Source organism: Panthera leo, chromosome D4 (genome assembly GCF_018350215.1).
Source record: "Panthera leo isolate Ple1 chromosome D4, P.leo_Ple1_pat1.1, whole genome shotgun sequence".
NCBI lineage: Eukaryota > Metazoa > Chordata > Mammalia > Carnivora > Felidae > Panthera > Panthera leo.
Window position 1 is genome coordinate 8,003,166 of NC_056691.1, and position 23,992 is coordinate 8,027,157.

Here is a 23,992-nt window from a genome sequence, read left to right on the forward strand (position 1 = left end):
TATTTATGTTTGTCGGTGATCCTTTCCTCCTAAAGACTGACTGTATCTGTCTATGTCTATCCCTTAGTACATTAGTGGATATGCAGTGATATCCTTCTACGGAGCCTGTATTGTGATTTGGTTGTGCACAGCTTTTTAGAAAGGTGGGAATAAAAGAAAGGAGTATTGACAAAATCTAGTCTGTGCGGCAGATAATGGAAATGATGCCTTACATCTACCTCTCTACATTTTGCTTTGGGTAGATTGTTTCCTGAAAGTATTTTTTGCAGTAGAAGCTCGGTTTTCCCCCTTGTGCCTATTTAGGCTGACATTTTAAAGAACCAAAGAGTATAATCTGTCACATCAGGCTTTCGCCGATTGGCATCTGATTATATCTGGTGACAGTCTTGGAGATGAGTTTTAATGAAGTGTCAGTGTAAAGGTCATTAATAAAAAACACACGAAGAGATACTATATTAGTGATCTTAATGCCACCTTTATCATTTTAAATGTACAATGTGTATTTTGATGAGCCACAGTGAAAACCCACTACACTGACACCACGTAAAGTTAGATTCTTTGTTTTATATCAGGATCGTATTGCATGGTTCTAAAGAATGTTTTAAAAACATTTTGTGTATAAAGTTACTTTATGTTTGTGGGGCGTACCTACGTTAAGAAAAATGAAATTTAGCTTATATATTGTGTTTTGTCTATATATGTGTTTGTGTGTAGAACTTTAGAAAGTCATTTTTATGTATGTTTTGTTTGGCATTTTGGAACTTGTATCAGTAGGACTATTGCCCACTAGCTTTTGCATTGCACGCATCTTGTAATGGTATTGGAACCACTCCACTGCTGTTTTCTCGAAGCAAGGAATATTGGGGGAAATATTTAACTTAAGTTCTTTGAATGACCATTGTGTGATTTGGGAAACAACTTTTTATAGTGCCTCACATTATGTGATGGTTTGTAGGGACTACCTTTAGTTAACAAAGGCCATGAATGCTGAAGTTGAATTAATTATAGTTAGAGACAAAAATTGTAATTCATTCCAATTATAGCAGATTAAGATATTATATGGCTGGATCAACATTTGATCTGTTCCTTTATTTTTAGAAGTCTGCTGAGTTTTGAAATTTAAAACCTTTTAAATAATGTTGAATGAGTAGAGCTCTATAATAGATGTGGATTTCTATTTCAGCATAGGTTTGAGAGCCATATGGCTTGGAAGTGAGGTAGAATTTTGTTTCTGAAATTGGAAGGTGATGCATTTTAATATTTTGATTGCATGAGACCTGCTTGGGCATTTATTAGTTTTGCTAGAAACACGGGTGACACAGACCGGAGATGTCGATCAGAGTATATGTGAGAGAGGGTCATCGTAGCGATCCTGAAATTTCACTCACCTCCAGTCCTGCTGCCCTTGATCAACTTTGCAGTAAAAGCTTCTTTTTTTGGATAATATAGCTTTCTCTATTATACTGTATTTTTGTTAATTCACATTGCTGTCTGGAATTTCCCAATCCCACAGCGCAGTCTTGTGTGACGCATTTTACATGAGCTTTGGAAGTTCCAGTTTACCTTTTGGTTTACAAACCTTAGAAAGAATGCCAAGAGATGACACCCAATGCCCAGAACAACACCTTGATCTGAAGGAATGGGGTAAGAATGAGGGTAAATCGGGGCAGGATCATATAATTGGAAAAGGTAGAGTATGAACTAAATGATTAGTATGGTGTAGAGAAAAAGAAGGGTCATTTTAAGGGCTGTGTAAACCCCGTCTGCCATATTCAGCATATCTAACAATATTACCACCACTGCTGTTAACATTATTTCTGATATTTGATTCAAAAACATGCTAGGAGAGGCCTCAGAGAATTGGGTACTTTTGTCTGTAAGCTTGTAGTTCTCCACTGTTGCCCTTTAGCTTTATTTTTGGGTGAGGAATTCAAGAGTTTATATCAGTTTGTATTGAGGGCCAATACTGTTTTGGTTAATTTAGGAATCCTGAAGACTCAGATTTCCATTGGGTTTTAGGGAGCATTTTTTTAAATTTTTTTTTTTTAACGTTTATTTATTTTTCAGACAGAGAGAGACAGAGCATGAACGGGGGAGGGTCAGAGAGAGAGGGAGACACAGAATCTGAAACAGGCTCCAGGCTTTGAGCGGTTAGCACAGAGCCTGACGCGGGCTCGAACTCATGGACCGCGACATCATGACCTGAGCCGAAGTCGGACGCTTAACCGACTGAGCCACCCAGGCGCCCCTTAGGGAGCATTTTGAAAGAAGAGAGAGAAATAAAGTATTAGACCAAAATGACATATTCCCAGCTATGTGAACATATTTTTTCATGTTTGAAATTGTGGAAGTCTACAAAGATGACAAGAGCTGATATTTGGGGATCTTGAAGCACAAAAAAGGAAAGGTAGAAGAAGTTACTGAAAATGCAGTTAGATGAAATTAGTGGAGACTTTTAGAAGAGAGATTAAGATAAAGTGGATAAATCAAAGTATGAATGGTGACATAATTGGCTGGAGGACCAGTCATTGTTTTTGCCTTATTGTGATTTTAACTAATAGGAGACGCTTGTACTTTGTTGAAAGTATAATATTTTGATGAAAATATTTATCGTGAGTCTGTGGGACCTTTGTTACTGCTTGGGGTTGTACTTTTACTTCATGTTGTATATAGAAAAGCATGAAGTTGAGATGTGTCCATTTCCTCATGATTATTTTATTATTATGAAGTTATAGGTGAAACATCCAAAATGAATATATTCAGCTGGGATTTCATTAGCATATCTGATATCTAAAGCACTTTCCATTTGGGAAGCCAATAGGTAGTGGAAAACTGTACACCATAAATGTATATATAATTAAAACTTTCTTATTTTGGGATTTTTAAAACATACTGAAGTAGAGAGAAAAGCATAATGAACCCCCTGTGCTCATCACACATATTTAATGATTAGTACCGTCTATTGTTCTTAAAGCTATACCATTTGAAATATTTGTTTATTGAAATAAACTTGAACCCCTCTTTATTCTGTGTTTCTCTGAAAAAAATTAAATTTGTTAACCAAGACTCAATGTAGGCTTGAAAAGATGCTTACATTATGTTGAAGACAAAATATTTAAGAGTGATTGATCTTCATCAATCTTCCTGTTATTTTTTTCTCAGCACAGCATTTCTAAATCAGGAAGTTTGTTCTCAGTTATTTGTCAGGTGTTTTGCTTAGTAATTCCAGGCTCTCCTACTTGAAATTTGACCTGTCGTTATAAAGGCGGCAAGCCCAAGGACAGCAGCTCATGTTTGCAGGACACAGGAAGACAGCTGTGTGAGACACACCCCTCAGAGGTGCAACGGTGTTTGTCTTTTGTACATCACTCTTTTGACTTGTGTGTAGGCAGATTGGATGAACTGTGACAAGCCACTTTGTAAGTTGCCAAGAGAAGAGACCAACCACTAAGATACTCCCTTCAGAGTTAGCTGCTCGGTTGTGGGACGTAATGGCCTATCTACAAAGAGAGAGCCATACATTGGTGACAGTGGATGTCCTGATAACTTAGGACATCAGTCACAGCAGGTTAATGTTGACTGAAGTCAGGTGTGAAAGAAGCATATTTTCCAGTGCTAGAGTCTATAGCCAAAAAAAAAAAAAATCCATTATTCATGTTGGAAATTATTCTGTAATGAGCAGACTAATATGTATAACAAACAATGATTAATGGCATTTTAATAAACAGCACAAAATGTAGACCTAAATCTCGTTACTTGAAAGCTGAGTTTTCTTGTTGTTTAATTAGATGAATAAGGCACGAAGGAGTAAATTCATTACATTAAATAACGCCTGCATTTTTTGGTTATGTAACTTTAATTGCTAAACTTCTCTCTGATCCAGAAGGTTCCATAGAAATGTATATGACTTCATAAAATATTTTGGCAGTCTTTTAAAATATTTCTGCTACGGGGTTACTGCTAGCCAGACAGAGTGGTAAAGTGATACACTAATTAAATGATCTGATCCCATAGCTAAAATACCATTTCTTTTCTCCAAGGGTTGTAGTTAATTCCTTCTGGCATTAGGAAATATCTAAGTTATAGGTCCTAGTAACATCTAAATTATCAGATTCTCACATACTTAAGCTTTCCAAAAGCAGATAGAAGATGTGACGTATACAAGAGAATGCCACTATAAAGCTTAATTAGCCAGTGTTTGAACAAAACATAAATGTAACCCTGCAAAACAAAAGATGATGGAATACGTGTTAATTTCATTAATATTTATAGAGGATTTTATTATGAACTTAATGCAACATCAGTGTAAACATTATTTGTAATAATGTTTTCTGTGGTTTTTATTATTTTACATTCAATACAGTGTCAATAAAAGCACTGGTAATTTAATTCTAGTGTTGAAAGGTTAAAAAAAATTGACTCCCGTTCCATTTATGTCACATGACGTCATTTAGAAACAAGCCATTTCCAATGTGAAAAGTGTAATCTTGGTCCGCTTACTCTGCATGGGAATAACTCCCCATTAGCAGACAACTTAATATTCTAATTTGGAAGAACACCAAAGAAGAGCTTCATTCAGGAATTGGTATTTCAGAACCCGACCCTGTTTTTGTGGAGCTGCTAGGCCTTTGGGTCTGGAGCTGGAACCTCAGACCCCCTAGGATAAGTGCCTTCGTCCCTCAGGGCCTCACCTCCAGCCTCTCTACCTGTTTCTGTTTAACTGCTCTACTGTCTTCCTCTTCAGCCCCCTTTCTTCGTCTGTCTCTGCACAGCTGACCCAGAGGGGCATCCAGGCTGCTCCGGGAGAGATTAAAGAGGTGACAAAGTCTGTCACTGGAGTTACACATGCTTCCAAATGGCACAAATATGTGGAATTCCAGTGGAGACATAATTAGGATGTTTTATTTTAGAATCCGAACTTTTAAGCTGGAACAGATTTTGGAGGTTATTTAGGCCAGTCCCCTCCTCTGCCCACCCCCCACCCCCCTTATTTTATTTTTTTTTCTAGAAAAAGCATTAAAGTTTTAAAATTGTGTAAGGTTTGAGTAAATGTCTTAATTTTTTATTATTTCCAGCTGTAGGTTTTGGCATACTGGCCATTCCTTAATTGCTTTGTTTTAGAACGACATAGAAATAAAATTTTTCAATATTTTCCCAAATCACAAGTAGGCTATATATTAAGGGGAAATATATTTGCTAGATTTTTTTTTAAAGGAATGTTATATTTTTATCCCTATCGTTGTATTTCTCCTTGCTGGTTGCTGCATGTTAGTGACCTGTGTCGTAATCAATGGATTCATGTAAATAATTCTCCCACTGGGCACGCACTTCTTTACTGTTTTGAGGGTAAGGGTGATTTTAATCATTCTAAAGATTGTTGTAAAAATCCGGTGGAGTATTAATTTTAAAAACTGAAACAGTGTTTCCTGTAGGTCATTCTTCCAGGACAAAAGTAAAATGCTGGCCGCTGATGTCGGTGGTACAAGCTGAGACTTGCCCAGGCTGGGCGTTAAAGGTGTTGCAGCGCTCAGAGAGCCAGCGGAATGAGCCAGGGGCCTGCCCGGTGTTCCATAGCAACCAGAGGCAGCCCCAGCAGCCATGCTATTGTATGACTTCTTGTTTTCTTAATCTGGATTTTTGGAAGGATATGCTGTTTACTGATTAATAGTAGGAGACTGGCAGGAATAAGTAATTACCAAGATTTTGTCGTGTGTGTGTGTGTGTGTGTGTGTGTGTGTGTGTGTGTGTGTTATGTAAGTACATCTGTGAGGTCACACTTAGTTTTGGTATCCTGTTTTGTGAGAAAGGTGCCCACTTTGAGCATCAACCCTATTGGTTATTTGAAACAACCCATCGAAGACAGACCAAGAAAATAGCAAATAAATGAACTTTCTAGCAGTAATCTGATGCTCTTACCAGCCTCATTTGTGGTACCAGAGCTGAAAGGATACATTTATATAAAGCAGGAGTAGGTTTCCTATAGGGGAAAACCATTTGTCATTTGCTCTTAACAAGGTAAGTCCCCATGGACAGACCTTTCTTGTAAAACTGTTCCCTTTGGATTTATCTTCACCTTCAATAAAAACGGAGGTATGATAAACAAAGGTATGATGAAATATTAGTTAGCTCTTGCAGTTTTGCCTAGAAGTTCCTCATTCTTTGTCTTTAGGAGTTTTTAAAAATCTAATGCTGTTGTTTCATCTGAATTGAGAGACTGAGAATACAGTGCATTAAACTGAATTTTCTTTCTGTTAAATGAAGAAAAGGGTTTTTTTGTTTGTTTGTTTGTTTTGTTTTTTGGGAGGGGCTGGGGGAGATTCAAATCATTTCCTTTTAGAGTTAACTATATTCCTGATCTGCCAGTGAACCTACTGTCTGGAACGAAAAATACAAGTATTAAGAGTGTAATTCATATTAAGAGAGAGAGCGCTAGCTAGATCCTGGGAAGTCTTCAACTGAGATTTGAATACAGAGATTCAGTTACTGTAGTAACTAAATACTAGGCTGCTGTATTTGTTGGATGTAAAGAGGAAGAATCTAAAACATGGAATATATTCTAGTATCTTATGAAATTACAATCTGGTTAAAATTTTACTTAAAGTGTTTCTAAATATGGATTAATAAAATCCTCTAAAAAGAAGGTACTTTGGATGTTTTCAAATAGCCCAGAGTTTTAGGCTTCTTCAGCATCTTTTAGGGTTCCTCATTGCCTCCCCATCAAAATCATGTAAGAAATATGTATTGAGTGCTGTGAAACTACCATAGTGCTGCGAGGAGAAGCTTACAGTCTAGTGTACATTTTCAAGTTTGTATTTCACCACCTGCCCTGTAGATTCTCTTTTCTGGCCAGCCTGGCGTATGGTGGTGTGTGATTGGGTAAGAGCCTGACTTCAGAATGAACAGTCCTGGGTTTGAATTTCAGCTCTGCTACTGATTATTAGTTTACCCTTAGGCAGATTACTTGAACTCTGTGAAATAGGGCTAATATAATCGACCTTAAAAGATCGTTTCAAAGATCACATCGCAGGACACAGGCAAACAGCACTGTGTCTGACATTTCAGTGCTGAGTCCATGGCGATTGCTGTTACTCCCCTAGGGTCACTTGAATTCTGCCCTGTCCTTTCTCTTCTCCACAGTTCTCCTGCTTTAGTGTACTTAGGATATGTTTCCCACCCTAGTTAAATTCATCTTTCCTAAATTAGAGTGGTTCCTAACTTGATGAGTTCACTTCTGATGAAGGTCTTACCAACCCTGGCACTGATTGGGAATTGTGATTTAGATTTTTGTAAACATTGGATCTTTCCAAATTGTTTATAAGCTTCCTGAGGGCAGAAGATGGCACAATGGTTTCTTTAACTCAGCACAAAACCCAGTGTCCTTTCCTAGTAGAAGTAATCGATGAGTAATTACTAAATCTCAGATTATCTTCATCTCTAATCAAATTATAGAAAACAGATTTAATGGGGCGCCTGGGTGGCTCAGTCGGTTAAATGGCAGACTCGTGATTTCCGCTCAGGTCATGATCTCACAGTTTCTTGAGTTTGAGTTCTGCATCTGTGCTGACGGTGTGGAGCCTGCTTGGGATTTTCCCTCTCTCTCTTCCCCTTTCCCACTTGCACTCTGTCTCCCTCAAAACTAATAAATAAACTAAAAAAAACCCAAAACATTTAACCATTTTATGATTTTATCTAACCTTGATTTTATAATGACCATTAGAGCTATTCCAAATGGATTTACTTCGTAGTATTTTTTTAAAAAGTGTATTTATTTTGAGAGAGAAAGGGGCAGAGGGTGGGGGGGTGGAGAGAATCGCAAACAGGCTTCGCACGGTCAGCCTGGAGCATCAGCCGATGCCGGGCTTGGTCTCCCAAACAACAAGATCATGAACTGAAATCAAGAGTTGGACGCCCAACCGACTGAGCCACCCAGGCACCTTTGTTTACTTCCTATTTTTAAAAACTGGACTTAATGTCATAAATTCATGAATTTTGTATATTTCTTCATATACAGCATCATATGGTAGTTTTGGGCTGGCCTTAGGTTTCTTTTCCTCTCACCATTCCAAATGACATTTTGTGAAGTAACTCTGTAGGTATACACGAATTTCATATCTGTGTGTGTGTGTGTGTGTGTGTGTGTGTGTGCATTTACATACCTATGTATGGGTGTGTGCATGAAATTTTAGGCTTGCCTGGGATTTTCCTTAGTGTCTAATAAGACTAATTTCTTAGTTTCAAAAGTTGGTAAGTGACTTGTTAGGATCCAGTACCTTTTTCCTATTTTCTGGTTGTGGCAGGGTATGGGAATTCCTAATGCTGCTTGTTATGGGAGAAATGTGGGGGGCATTGTGAGAACTTTGCTTTTGGGGGGGCTGCTTCGAATACCCCAAACTCTTGAGTTTCACCTTTTGCTACCGATTGTCACTGTTCCTTTTGGGATGTCAAAAGTGTAGAGGGACAGGAGTTCCGAGCTTATCCCAAAGCAGCTGGTGGCATCAGCGTAGAATTATTACGATGGTTAGGTCTGTGTTTGCGTTTGATATTCCACTGAGGGTGGCACTGTTGTAAGGTAGGGTTATTTGCTTTGATGTCTACTGCAGAGACTTTCCCCTGGAAAAGCTTTGTTTTTAAATATGAACTGTCATCTATAGGTCCCTCCAGCTCAGCTCTCCTCTTAACCTGTGTGTTTTCATTGACTACCGTCTCGAGTTGATGAGACCCTCTTTTTAGACTCCAGGGGCTCCGTTCAGTTTTAGAATCCGTTCCAGTGGACAAGCTCATTTTCAGTTTGTGTATTCATCCACTTATTTCTTGACCAAATATTGGCACCCACCGTGTGGAGGAGATAGCAGTGCACAAAACTGGTCAGGTCCCCGCCCTTGGGGGGCTTGCATTCACAGAACTGGGGATGGGGGTTTGGCAACATGAATGAGTTTTATAATAGATGGTTGCAAATGCTCTGGAGAAACAGAAAGAAAGGAAGAGGGGTCATAGGATGGGTGATGAGGGGTTGCAATTTCAAATAGGAATTAGGAAGACCTGATAGAGAAGGTGACATTTGAGTAAAATCTGACAGAAGTAGATCTTGTGTATCTCTTCAAGTGTGGCTTTATAGATTTATAATATTGACACCCCAATTGATGCTAGCCTGTCTTCTCTACTGAAGAGTCCTAGTTGCTTATATTTGCCCTTACACGGTCCTTTTCTTTCTGCCTTTCCCTTTTTTGCCTTTTATTATTTTACATGCTTTGCCCTGAATATATAGCCTTTTTACTTATAGTTTACTTTGAGATATATTTGACTGAACCTTGTTTTCTAGAAGGAAACACGCAGAGTAAGAGACTCTTTCAAAAACTACTTTGAGTTTGGTTTAGTGTTTCTCTTGCGGAGGGAGCGGATATTAAAACGTTCAGGCCCACCCTCCCTGCTTCCAAGTGGGAGCCTTCTGAAACGCTCGTAACAAAATGTGTCCTAAAAATTTGGAAAGAATCGATACGTGAAATATTAAAAAAAGAAAACAATCACAATTAATGGGCAAATGGAAATTAGAATTAGCTAGATGGCAGTTTTGTTGGTTACACTCTCGGTTTGCCTGTGTGGGTAATTTAAACCGGAGAGAGAATCTGCGGATGACGGCTTCTGTGATCAAATGCTCTTCAGTGTCCCAGATGTGAAACCACAATGTCACGTTTGTGTAGCAGCGTGTTCTGCCATTATCTAGTCACCTTTAATCATGGATTTATGAATTGAATTTATTTGTAAAATTTGGTATATGCAGAAAGACATAAATGAGAGGTTATTTAGATAAATAAAAGTTACTAATGGAATCAAGTTGTCTAGAACTCTGTTATTTTGACAAATAGATTGTCATACTGATATTTTTAGAATGAGATTTTCAGTGTACTGATGTCAAAATCGTATTTTCCATTTCAGTTCAGTGTCACATATTCAGCATTATGTGCCTGTCATCCATTATGAAATGTACAGTTTGACAGTATTTGAGGCTATTGTAGCTGTATTGGAATACTTCAAAAATGGTACAAAATATATAATATAATATAACATAATATAATATAATATAGTATAGTATGAGGTATTTTTAACATTTTTAAGTTAAGGAAGCAGGAACTGCTGTGGAATATTAAACAAACAAACAAAAATTACCTTTCTCTGTTTGAACTTCTATAATTATATGCATAATATTTATTTCTAATCCTACTTTCCATCCTTAAAGGCTGGTTAAATGATTATACTTGCAGATATACCCAGGTGTTCGGGTCTGAAGGGAGTCCGATGTGCCCACATTTTAGCAACCTGTAGGCCAGCGTTTCTTGAACTTGAGCGCCTGGTATATCTGCCATTAAAAATATAAATAAATAAAAAGTTAAAGAGGCTAAATTTAGTATTATCACTTGTCTGTACTGCCATCATGTTTACGAAAACACATAGGAGCTCTAAAAGATTTTGAAGAGCAGGTCTACTGTCTTACCCACCGCACACCCCACCCCCAACTTTTTTATGTTGGCAAAATGTAAACCTATGTAAAAATAGACTAGTTTGATGAACTAATGAAATGAATTCCCATTATCCATTACCCTGCTTTAATAGTTAACAGTTCCTGGTGAATCTTGTCTCAACTGTACCTACCTCTTCACACCCCCCTACCCCGTCAGTTTCCCTTGCTGACCTCTTCACTCCCCCCTACCCCCTCAGTTTCCCTTACCTACCTCTTCACTCCCCCCTACCCCATCAGTTTCCCTTACCTACCTCTTCACTCCCCCCTACCCCATCACTGTTTCCCTTACTTACCTCTTCATTCCCCCCTACCCCGTCAGTTTCCCTTACCTACCTCTTCACTCCCCCCTACCCCATCACTGTTTCCCTTACTTACCTCTTCATTCCCCCCTACCCCGTCACTGTTTCCCTTACTTACCTCTTCATTCCCCCCTACCCCGTCACTGTTTCCCTTACTTACCTCTTCACTCCCCCCTAGCCCGTCAGTTTCCCTTACTTACCTCTTCACTCCCCCTACCCCGTCAGTTTCCCTTACCTACCTCTTCACTCCCCCCTACCCCATCACTGTTTCCCTTACTTACCTCTTCATTCCCCCCTACCCCGTCAGTTTCCCTTACTTACCTCTTCACTCCCCCCTACCCTGTCACGGTTTCCTTTACCTACCTCTTCACTCCCCCCTACCCTGTCATTGTTTCCCTTACCTACCTCTTCACTCCCCCCTACCCTGTCACTGTTTCCCTTACTTACCTCTTTACTCCCCCCTACCCTGTCAGTTTCCCTTACCTACCTCTTCACTCCCCCCTACCCCGTCAGTTTCCCTTACTTACCTCTTCACTCCCCCCTACCCCGTCACGGTTTCCTTTACCTACCTCTTCACTCCCCCCTACCCCGTCACTGTTTCCCTTACCTACCTCTTCACTCCCCTCTACCCCATCACTGTTTCCCTTACTTGTGTCTTCGCTCCCCCTGACCCTGTCACTGTTTCCCTCACTTGTTACCTGTGGAAGGAGAACCAGTGTGGAAAGAGACTGATGCTTAGTGCTCAGATTACCAGTCTCTTCCTCTGCTCTGCCATGTTGTGTCACCCCCGCCTGCCCCCGGTCCCATGGATGGAGGGATGGAGGGATGCACAAATAATCACAAAGAGAATAAAGGGGACTTTCTAGACAAATGTCACTTAAAATTCTAAAAAGTGACCTTTCATATTTATGGTCTCAGATTTTGAGTTGGAATTAAATCTAAAGCTTCCGGTTTAGTACGGGCTCCACAAAGACACTTCGCTAGTGTTCTGTTGTTTTTTTTTTTTTAATTAATTAATTAATTTTTTTATATGAAATTTATTGTCAAATTGGTTTCCATACAACACCCAGTGCTCATCCCAACAGGTGCCCTCCTCAATACCCATTACCCACCCTCCCTTCCCTCCGACCCCCCATTAACCCTCAGTTTGTTCTCAGTTTTTAAGAGTCTCTTATGCTTTGGCTCTCTTCCACTCTAACCTCTTTTTTTTTTTTTTCCTTCCCCTCCCCCATGGTCCTCTGTTAAGTTTCTCAGGATCCACATAAGAGTGAAAACATATGGTATCTGTCTTTCTCTGTATGGCTTATTTCACTTAGCCTAACACTCTCTAGTTCCATCCACGTTGCTACAAAAGGCCATATTTCATTCTTTCTCATTGCCACGTAGTACTCCATTGTGTATATAAACCACAATTTCTTTATCCATTCATCAGTTGATGGACATTTGGGCTCTTTCTATAATTTGGCTATTGTTGAGAGTGCTGCTATAAACATTGGGGTACAAGCACCCCTATGCATCAGTACTCCTATATCCCTTGGGTAAATTCCTAGCAGTGCTACTGCTGGGTAATAGGGTAGGTCTATTTTTAATTTTTTGAGGAACCTCCACACTGTTTTCCAGAGCTGCACCAGTTTGCATTCCCACCAACAGTGCAAGAAGGTTCCCGTTTCTCCACATCCTCGCCAGCATCTATAGTCTCCTGATTTGTTCATTTTGGCCACTCTGACTGGCATGAGGTGATATGAGTGTGGTTTTGATTTGTATTTCCCTGATGAGGAGCGACGTTGAGCATCTTCTCATGTGCCTGTTGGCCATCTGGATGTCCTCTTTAGAGAAGTGTCTATTCATGTCTTCTGCCCATTTCTTCACTGGATTATTTGTTTTTTGGGTGTGGAGTTTAGTGAGCTCTTTATAGGTTTTGGATACTAGCCCTTTGTCCGATATGTCATTTGCAAATATCTTTTCCCATTCCATGGGTTGCCTTTTAGTTTTGTTGATTGTTTCCTTTGCTGTGCAGAATTTTGCTAGTGTTCTGTGAGAGAGTAACATTTATCCCTTTATGAAGATGGTTTGTTTCTATTTAAGTTTTCTAACGGTATTTTGTGTATCTGCTATCACAAAAAAAGTGTGAATATGTATCTTTGATGTTTTTGGCATTTACAATGTGATGTAACTGAAACTGTCCCTCGGATTTATAGAATGTATTTTAAGGTACCTTTTTCAGTATGCCCGATTAGGCATTTCAGAAATTGATTGATCCAGTATTGTACCTTTTTTTTTTTTTCGGTTGGCTTAATACCTTCTTTCAAATTTTGAATGTATAAATGTGAGTAGCAATAGGTACAAAGTGAACGTGGTTTTTAAGAAGTTTTAAAATATGTTTTGGATTTCTAGTCAGATGTTTGTATCACATTCCTTTTATAAATTTTAATATTAAAAAAAACTGCTGGGGTGCCTGGGTGGCTCAGTCAGTTAAACAGTTAAACATCTGACTTCGGCTCAGGTCATGATCTCCTGGTTTGTGAGTTCGAACCCTGCGTAGGGCCTGCTTCGGATTCTGTGTCTCTCTGTCTCTGCCACTCCCCCACTTGTGCTCTGTCTCTCTCTCAAAAATGAATACAATAAAAATATTTAGGGGCGCCAGGGTGGCTCAGTCGGTTGAACGTCCGACTCTGGTCCAGGTCGTGATCTCACAGTTTGTGGGTTTGAGCCCCGTGTCAGGCTCTGTGCTGACAGCTCGGAGCCTGGAGCCTCCTTCAGATTCTGTGTCTCCTTCTCTCTCTGCCCCTCCCCTGCTTGTGCTCTGTCTCATTCTCTCAAAAATAAATGTAAAAAAAATTTTTTTTAAATACTTAAAAAATGAAAAAAACTGCTTCCTTTGTATATTGATATCCTTTTGACTTTGGCAAAGAAATTATAGAAATCATATAAAAATGTATCTTGGATGGGGCGCCTGGGTGGCTTGGTCGGTTAAGCGTCCGACTTCGGCTCAGGTCATGATCTCGCGGTCTGTGAGTTCGAGCCCCGCGTCAGGCTCTGTGCTGACAGCTCAGAGCCTGGAGCCTGCTTCAGATTCTGTGTCTCCCTCTCTCTCTGACCCTCCCCTGTTCATGCTCTGTCTCTCTCTGTCTCAAAAATAAATAAACGTTAAAAAATATTTTAAAAAAATGTATTTTGGTTAATCTGTCAGCAAGAAGGAGCAAAAATGTGATCTTTAATGGCTGTCATTGCGATTTCTTTTTATAATTGGTAAAATATGACACTGAAAAGAATTATAACCTGTAATTCATTGGTGACCTACCCTGATTATGTGATTTATCAGAGAAGCTACAATTTTTTGACAAAAAGTTTATGAAATTTAAAATTCAGAATTCAATAAATAGCCAACATTTATGAAGGATCTTTGATTTTTTTTTTGAAGGTGGGTATAGGGAGATGAATCAAATATGATAGCGTATTACAAATTGTAGAAAACTGCTGCGTGCAAAAACGAGGCTTAATTCCATGGATGAGTATGTTATTCTCTATAGTTACATACTCCTATGGTTGCTTTTAAGTATGCCACACTTTCTAATTATTGTGGCTTTGTGATTTTAAAGACGTGAGAAACCAGTAAGTACCAGAAGGCTCTTTCCAACAACACTTCTGCTATGGGATATCCATTCTCCTTTAAAAAATTTTTATTCCTTATTTTGCCCCATTGCATTTTAGTTAATAGTGCCTGACAGGATCCTAAGTGTTAATGTAGCCAGTTTAGAACTTGGATTCCTTCAGAGCAGATTTGTCCAGTATGGTTTAAATACTCTTGACTAGCAGCTGACCAACTCTTAAGTAACTGCTTTAAAAATGTACACATCTGTCCACATATACCCTGTGAACAGTAGAACTCCTGAGTAGAATCTGGCTTTAATAACCTCATTAAATTAAATACCCTGTGTGTGTGTGTGTGTGTGTGTGTGTTTTAAGGTTTTGTTCTTCTTGGGAAAAGTCCATTTTTGTTACTTTCAGAAACATTTTCGTAGATTAGGTCCTGCAGCTTTAGAATTAAGTTAAATTTTTCTTATCCTAAATGAGAATCCAAAGTGTTCAAATTCCTTCATTGTAAACGTGAGTCTTCAACTCCTCACTTGGCTTTTACATCATAAATGTTATTGATATCACTGCATCTTTAAGAACGTTTTCTGAGTTGTTGCACGCATGCCCTCTTAAGAATTAAAGATGGATCAAGGAAAATGATGTTATTGAACATAAAACTTTCATATGTTTCTTTTTTCCACGTGTGAAATGAGTCCCCGTTTCTTTCTGCAGATTTTCTTTCACGTGCTCTCTTTCTAACACACTCTTGTCTCATCCTTTCTGCCCCTTTCCTCCCATTTGTTCTGTTCTGCTCTGCTTGGCTTTACATTTAGGCTGTTGCAGTTCTAAACCTTCTTAGCCAAGCCTTTATCTTCCTGCCTTGGTCTCTGTTCTTCCGTCAGATGCTGGCCTTCCCACCTCCTGGCCTGCATCAGCTCTCCTTTATTATTGGATTCTTTGTCTTTCTTTTTTGGATAGTGTTCTGCATTCCTCTGTTTGTTGTTTCTTGGTACTTTAGAAAAAATACTTAAATTCCTTTACTCTGCTTCCCAGAGTGTGTAATGAGAAGAAGAAATAGAAACAACTCTTGAAGGACAGGTATACAAGGCTCTTTAAAAAAGAATATGGTAGTGCAGCTGACACTATTTTAAAAAGCGTTCCCAGTTCAGAGTAGTTAGATAGAAGAAATAAATATTGCGATGGCTATAGGGAAGATATTGCCTGACTTTAACAAAAAAAATCTGTTTTTAACTTAAAGAGGTTGTAGGCAGTATTTGTATAGCCAAAATATCCTTAGAAAATGTTAGAAATATTTTTATAGTTAAGACGATTATTGTAAAGTTATATTATTTGTATTTATCTTTATGGTCTTTGGTATTTTATGGTAAACCAGCTTCATCTATTTGTCTTCGAATACTTTATGAAAAAGGCCTATCAAATATAAGTAAATAAAAGTCAAAAAATTTCTTCTTTTCAAGTAGCTAGAAGTCCTCTCTTACCCACTGCCCACTTCTCAAATTCCTTTTTACACAATTTGTCAGCAGTGTTTTATTGATAGACTTTTTTCTTCTCATTTACATTCAAGTAATGCCATCTATTTGTAGTGAAATTCTGTGAATAACTTATTTGTTAATCTTTAAAGTTCTAGAATATGCCTGCGATAGGTTTAGAATTAATATAAAGTCATTACTGAGCAAAGGAGTGAAAAAAATTCTGTTTTTATAATAAAATGAAATTTGGAACTTCTTCATTTTCTCTATTTTTTTTGTTGTTATTTTCATTTTTTTTGTGGCCCTGGGGATGTGGGGAGAATGCTGTTTAGTTTTTTGCTAACTTAAGTACTTTTGGATTCCTAGGTTTAGTTTGTTTTTCCATTAATGGAATTTATATAAGTACGAGATACTTTTAAATCAAAGTTGAAGCTACTTAGTACTGCTTTTTTATCCCCCCTGAAACTTTCTCTGTTCATTTATGTCCATTATAACCTTTTAGGGGACTATATGGAAATAAAAGCTTGGGGATAGTAGGTGGTATAATTGAAATGTAGACCATAATCTGTTCTTTGTTTGTTTTACCAAATTAGTTAGGGATTCTGAGGATACATTTTGAATATTTGTGTATGTTTAGCGTTTTGTTCCTTTGTGAGAAATCTCTCAGTGTGACTTGTTTTTAGCAGGATGTGTCTTGAATTGTGGGCCGGTCACTCTTGAAAAGTGTTAAGCCCTTTAAGCACACTGGTCAGACTCCGAGAGGGAAGCCTACAGGTTTATCAGCACTCCTTAGCCTGACAGCACAGCATACCCTTCTACGTTGCACAGCAACAGCCTCCTAGCAACCATAATAGACTGAATTTCTAAGAGTGACCAGGCCGGATGTAATAATAAAGCGAGAGGTGCAAACAGTTGTCATGGTTTTCTTTTCACAGTGAGCTAGTCCGATTCAGGGAAGCCTACCCTTTCAAACCTGGGCAAACTTCATATAAAACCGCTACCGTTTGTGCCCAGGCCTTCTGACACTAAAGGAGTAAGACTGCTACCAAATTCAGAACGATACTGGTTAAAGAAACAGGATGCTCAAAATAAAAAGAGGAAAGGATTATCACGTAACGAAGTTTCCAGGGAATTATGTTCTCGAAGACTCTTTAACCATAAACTTAAAATGGAGCTGTGGTAAAACAGCTACAACGAATATGCTTTTTAAAAATCAGAATCAGAGTTGTGTTTTCTCTCTTTGAGATCTGCTGTATTAATTTTTGTAGCCAGCTCTCGGAGTTTTGTTTGTAGTTTAAGTGCACGTGCGCATAAACCTGATGCTCGTGAGAACTGAAAATTTACCTTATAAAGACGCCATTTGAACTATACATAAACAGTGTTTTTTGAAATTGTGAATTAATAGCTGACGGAGCAGAGGATTTACCGAAGAAGAATGAAGTGGCAACATGTACAGTCCCCCACAGTGACGGGAAAAGTGTCTGTGATATTCCTGAAGGCGTAATACTGTGCTATAACTTTGTCAGCATTTCTCCTGTGTATTCTTGAGTGTGCGCTTGCTTATGTAGCCATGAAAAAGAGATTAATTCAGATGCGTTCATAGCCTGGAACAGGATGCCTCCATCAAAAGAAACAGATCCTCATACAGCTTGCTGGAGTTGGGACTGGGGCCACACAGCCTTTGACAGCAAGAAGCTGTAAATATACACACACGCTAATACCCTTGATTTGTTCATCTTTTGTGGCAGCGTTTGGAAAAGATTGTTAAAGTGGCAGTTAGAGTAAAGACTGGCAATTACAGTAAAGAGCAGAAATTAGGTATTTGTGACCTATTATATTTCATTAAAAGACTTCCTTATTAAAATGGCACCGCTTACTCTCATTACTTGACAGCTGCCCTAAACAGATGAGAAAATACACAGCTTCAGCTAAAGGTAGAATCAACCTCTTAAGCGAGCGCATGGCGTGGAACCAAGCACGTCGTACACAAACTATTTCTTTTTTAAACCGTAAATTTGCTTTAGGTAGAGATGTTTATCAGTGGTTGAGTGTGGCGTGCTCTTTTGCATTTCTATAATAGTTTACCCGCATTGGCATTTTCCCATCAGGATATTTTAATGCCCCCACCTGACGTCGCACTAGCTTCCCAGTAGAGAGGATCTTCTTGTGAGGCATCAGAGATCCAGGGATCAGCTTGGAGGCTTTTTTCTGCTAACCGATGAATTATTATTCCAATCCAGTGTAAATACTACCTTTAGCAGGCAGGACCAAACTTTTGGAAGTTTTAGCACACGATTATTAATTTCTGAAATGCTACAAAAACTTTTTTAGTTTATGTTTATTTTTGAGAGAGAGAGAGAGAGAGAGAGAGAGAGAGAGACAGACAGAGCACGAGTGGGGAGGGGCAGAGAGAGAGAGGGAGGCAGAATCCGAAGCAGGCTCCAGGCTCCGAGCTGTCAGTACAGAGCCCAACATGGGGTTGGAACCCATGAACTGTGAGATCGTGACCTGAGCTGAAGTTGGACGCTTACGCAGCTTGAGCCACCCGGGCGCCCCTAATTTCTGAAATAGTTTTAATATTTTTACCCCTTAGTAAGCCAGTAGAGTCCCAGTGAGTTTAACACTAGAATTTAGGCATTACTTTCACAAGATGGAATTGTTTGTTTTTCTAGAGAAAACAATCACGATGTGGCCGTGGTTACCTTCCATGATATTTCTGAAGTTTTACTGCCACTTGACATTGTGGCATCCGTATTTTGCATAGCGACCGCATAGCACTTTCTAGAACCGTCCTCTCAGTGATTCTGAATTGTAGTTGAGCCTGCTACACCATCTGACCATTTGTAACTGTGTCCCTGTCTTTTGCATGGTGAAGCCTGCTGATGCCCTGTAGTTCCGTCTCTTGAGTGTGAGCTCACAGCTCACTCTTGAGGACACAAACACAGGTTCGTTGTGAAGCTGGCTTGTGGGAAGATCACCTGCCCCAGCTAATCTTGAATATGGAAGTTTGTGAGGACCGTCACAATATTAGGAGAAGGCTGTCGGAGTGCTTGCACGGAACTGTAAGATTTCCACAAAGACCCAAACTGTACCACGTGAGACAATCACATGCCTATTCTACACACACAAATATCCATGACTCCTTGCGTCCCTACCTTACAAAATGTAAATACCTGATGCGTATCGTGTGAGGACCGTCAGCTTGCAAAATTGTTAGGCAGAGGTGTGAGTCCTAGTCTTTTGGGTAGAAGAGACCTGAGTTCAAGTTCCCGTTTAGTCATTTGATAGGTAATTATCCTTAAACTTATCCCTTCACTACTTTGATCTCATATTTTTTAATGTAAGTATGGAGATATTGCCTATTCAGTTGGGTTGTAATGAAAAAGCGGAAGACAAAATGAGCTAAGTTAGCACGACAACCTGGAATTCGCAATCCCAGTGTGGATGGTCAGTAGCTCAGTCTCTGGTAGGGTATGAGGAAGGTTTTGCAGAAGAGGGTGGCTGCTGAAAATAGTAACATGGAACTGGATATAATTAGAAACAAAATTGTTTTCAAAGAGAGCTACGATGCGCTGTGTATTTTGCTAAGTCATTTCCAGTATTGGTCAGTAGAGAGGGTTTTTTAAAACTTTTATGGAGCGACCCCTTTTCACAGAGTCAGATCTGGGGACGTGACCTTTAAAGGTGGCAAGAGCAGCAACTGATAGGAACAGTATGTCCGTCCGGACAGATGAAATACTTATTCCCCGCACAAAAGGTAGAATTTAAAGAATAGAGCACGTTTCTTTATCTTGGTAAATATGTACAGCGATCGTTACATCCTGTAAACATTTAAGCCTCTCTTCAAGTTCTTCTTGCGTGTAAAGAACTGTAAGAGCACACACAAGTGCCCAAGCTTGTGTTAACACTTGACGTTGTTGATCTAGGAGACCTGAAAATGAGTATCAGCTTCTGTTGAGAAGTAAGGCAACAGTGGAGTCCCATAAACACCCGATTACTCCTTTTTGGTCTAGCCCTAAAAAATGTTCAACGTGCTCCCCATTGATTTGTAAAATCGAGTTTAAGTTTTCACGTATACTGTTGTTGCTAAAGAGACCGTAAGGCATTTAATATAATGAGAAGATAGTATTTTCAGAAGAATAGAAGTGGCTTTGAAATATAATGGTTTGAAGTAGCTAGTGGGATTAAACTGGTTTAGGCAATGGCTATCCTATTTCAATTCTTTGAAGAAGGTAATTTCAGCCTTAGCTTAAGGAGAGGAGGCGGAACAGAACGTGCTTAATGCTTAATGTTGCCTTGATATTTTAAGAGGGAGAATACTGAGCGACTGTGATACTTAGAGGCAGGGGAAAATAGCACTTAAGGGTACACAGCTACAGTCTTTTTTTATTTTATTTTTTTTTAACGTTTATTTATTATCGAGAGACAGACACAGAGTGTGAGCACGGGAGGGGCCGAGAGTTGCAGAGACACAGAATCTGAAGCAGGCTGTCGGCACGGAGCCCGATGCGGGCTCAAACCCATGAACCGTGAGATCATGACCTGAGCTGAAGTTGGACACTTAACCGACTGAGGCACCCAGGCATCCCTACACAGCTACAGTCTTTTAGACAAAACCACCAGCTGTTACTGGTAGTTTGGTGATTTTAAAACAATGAATTTTTTTTTTCCTGAGCATGATTTATGTGCTTATATTGTTTTTTCTTTTGTTTTTTTTTTTAAGTTCTATTTCTTTTCAGAGACAGAGCAGAGAAGGGGCAGAGAGGGGGAGAGAGAATCCCGAGCAAGCTCCATGCTGTCAGTGCAGAGCCTGACACAAGGCTCGAACTCATGAGCCATGAGATCATCTTCAGGTTTTAAATTTCAGAGCCAAATGAAATACAATTCTGTTCTGACAGAAGCCGGTTTTTTGACATCCACGAATATGTAACTCTGACTTATCTTGTACATAAGGTACAATTGTCCACTTGTAAAAATGTAGAACATAATTGTACCTTTTATGTTTAATTGAATATTATGTCCAGCTCAGTGAAGATTCATACATTAGCTTCATAAATACTCTCTTTGCATAGAAGTTTTTCTCCTACAAATGAAGACGTTTTCACTTGCTCTTTTTCATGTTATCTTTTTTTCCCCTTGATATTCTTACTGCTTTGAGTTGTTGAATTGGGGAGCTATAGTATGTGTACGTACACATTTATATACATGTGTATGTAAATATACACACATAGGTATGGAATAACATACACTTGCTTTTCAGCACAGTCTCAAGTTAGAATTACTCATGTGGAGATAATTGCTAGGTGAGAAAAACTAAACTGCAAGACTAGTCTAAACTCTCACTACTGGTAAGGTCTTTTCACATGAACGTGTTTTATGCAAACTGTATACTGAACATAAATGCTGCTCTACATGTGAACAGAGGACGCCTAGGGTCACCAACCCCAGGAGGTCCTTCCTCTTAAAACCATGTGGATGTGAGGCTGCATTTTCTTGATATACTCAACCCAGACAGCAGATTGAGTAGAGAAGTCTACGTGAGAAGCCAATCGTCTTCTTGTTTAGTTTTTTAGTTTTTTATTTTAATGTTTTTATTTTTCAGAGAGAGAGAGAAAGAGAGAGTGTAAGCAGGGGAGGGGCAGAGATGGTGGGGGGTGGGAGACGACAGAGGACCTGAAGCGGGCTCCATGTTGACAGCAGAGAGCCTGAGGCAGGGCTCAAACTCACAAACCATGAGATCATGACCTGACCCGCAGTCAGAGAGGTGCCCTGGGAAGCCAGTTGTCTTCTATTGAGCAAGACGTTAAAAGAAATTTATAAAAACAGAAAACAGGGGCGCCTGAGTGGCTCAGTCGGTTGAGCGTCCGACTTCAGCTCAGGTCACGATCTCGCGGTCCGTGAGTTTGAGCCCCGCGTCGGGCTCTGGGCTGATGGCTCAGAGCCTGGAGCCTGCTTCCGATTCTGTGTCTCCCTCTCTCTCTGCCCCTCCCCCATTCATGCTCTGTCTCTCTCTGTCTCAAAAATAAACATTAAAAAAAAATTAAAAAAAAAAAAACCAGAAAACAATGCCACTGTTCTCATTAATGCATTAATGTTTTTTTTCTTTGGGAAAATTTAGGTATACTTCATAAACATATGTTTATGTTAAGATGTAATGGTTTTATTGTCATTTTCAAATTAATACTGCTTTTCTACTTTATTTTCTAATATACTGACTGGATAGACATAGCTGGTGACGTACCAAAGCTTGTTATTACTAGCTGGAGAGAGTCAACATTGCCCATCTCCTCTTAACTCCGCATTCCACATTCAGATGTTACATTGCTAGCTTGAAATGAGTCATGTTGGGAGTATTTACACTATGGAAATGAGCAAAAGCTACAAATCTGGCTCTTTTGAGGGGTCGGAAGGGGAGCTGACAGACATTTATCGGTGCCCCACCAGACAGAACACACAGAAACAAAAGTTCTTTGGGGGTCTCAAAAAAAAATTTAAGATCTAAGTGGGTTCCAGGACCAAAAAATCTGCTTACTATAAAAGAACTGGTTTTAATTACTTTACTTTGCAAGTTAACACCAACGTCCATGCTAATGTGTGATCAAAGCAGATTTTTAGCCAGGTGCTCTGCCTTTGGAGGCACTTTACCCGTCTCTCCTGTGCTGCCTTCCAACGAGAATAACTCCATGAAGCGATTTGAAGTCTATAAAGAGCCCTGTCCTTTGTGGTTCCCCCCATGACGAGCACACAGCTTAGTTACCTGTGGACTGATTCGAGACCATCAGTACTATGGTGACTCAGAAAAATGGAGACAAGGTTCCGGTCTGGAATAATTTTAGAGAAGTCTTCCGGAAGGAGGGTAGACATGAGATGGATCTTGAAGGGTGTATGGGTGTATTGCCGTGAGGAAGGAGTTAAGCACGTGCTAGAGGTAGAGGCAGATTATCTTGGTGTGAAGAATTTCTTGGGAAATAACGAAGCAGATAGAAGTGGAATGGAAAATCAGGCAAAGGATTTGGAACTTAACCGGACAGGGCGTAACCAACCAGCGTTTACTTTTACCGTGGCTCAAACGTGAAGGTGAAAATGGTGCTTTAGGGAGATTAATCTGGCAGATGTGTGTGGATGAGCAGGGAGTGAGTCAAGCAAGGTAAACTTCTCTTGATCATCTGAAAGGAAGTAGATAGAGTGAAGAACCTGGCCTTTTAATTCCGAAAGACGTTGGTTAGAATCCTGCTGCTGCTCTGTGACTTTCAATTCATGGATAAAAATGTAAAACTATGCAGATGTAATAGCCAGTGGGGTTGTAAGTAACACGAAGAGCGTGGACGAGTTGAGTATCGATTAGATGCCAGTATGGTGCCAGGACTTTCAGTGAGAGATACTGTTTATGCTCCTTTTACTGTTACGACCTCCGCACTACTGGCATAATAATCCTTGTTTGATGCGTTATAATGAAGATTGGAGCTGGAGACCCGTTATTGGAAATGAGATGTGGAAACAGGCCCAGCCCTAACCCTTATGGGTATAAGAATACAAATGGAAGCTCACTCATTGTGTTTCTACATACTTAAATGCGGCGGATCCGCTGTTAGGTAAAATATGCTCTTACCGCATAATTTGACCGATACAACTTTATAAGGTGACGGATGACCATTTAGAATTCTCAGTTTTTTGGGGTGCCTGGGAGGCTCAGTCAGTTAAGCGTCTGACTTCGGCTCAGGTCATGACCTCACGGTTCAAGAGTTCGAGCCCTGCATCCCACTCTGTGCTGGCAGCTCGGAACTTGGAGCCTGCTTTGGATTCTGTGTCTCCCTCCTTCACTGCCCCTTCCCTGCTCGCACTCTGTCTCTGTCTCTCTCTGTCTCAAAGATAAGTAAACATTAAAAATTAAAAAAAGAATTCTCAGGGGTGCCTGGATGGCTTAGTCGGTTAAGTGTTCAACTTCAGCTCAGGTCATGATCTCGCGGTTTGTGAGTTCGAGCCCCGTGTCGGGCTCTGTGCTGACAGCTCGGAGCCTGGAGCCTGCTTCGGATTCTATGTCTCTCTCTTGCTCTCTGCCCTTCCCCCACTCATGCTCTGTCTCTATCTCAAAAATAAACATTAAAAAATTA

At 39.7% G+C, this 23,992-nt stretch overlaps 1 protein-coding gene across 6 annotated transcripts in view; it reads left to right on the forward strand.

The window, feature by feature from the left end:
* RFX3 (regulatory factor X3) overlaps positions 1–23,992 on the forward strand; it is a 284,537-nt gene that overhangs the window by 10,829 nt on the left and 249,716 nt on the right. For 4 of the 6 annotated variants that reach the window (XM_042912320.1, XM_042912327.1, XM_042912321.1 and 1 more), the window contains exon 2: positions 1,514–1,644. The exons of the other annotated variants lie outside the window; for them this stretch is intronic. In XM_042912320.1, the coding sequence (XP_042768254.1) occupies positions 1,539–1,644 (106 nt within the window). In that variant the 5' untranslated portion in view covers positions 1,514–1,538. The remainder of the gene's footprint in view (positions 1–1,513; positions 1,645–23,992) is intronic. 6 annotated transcript variants of the gene reach the window in all.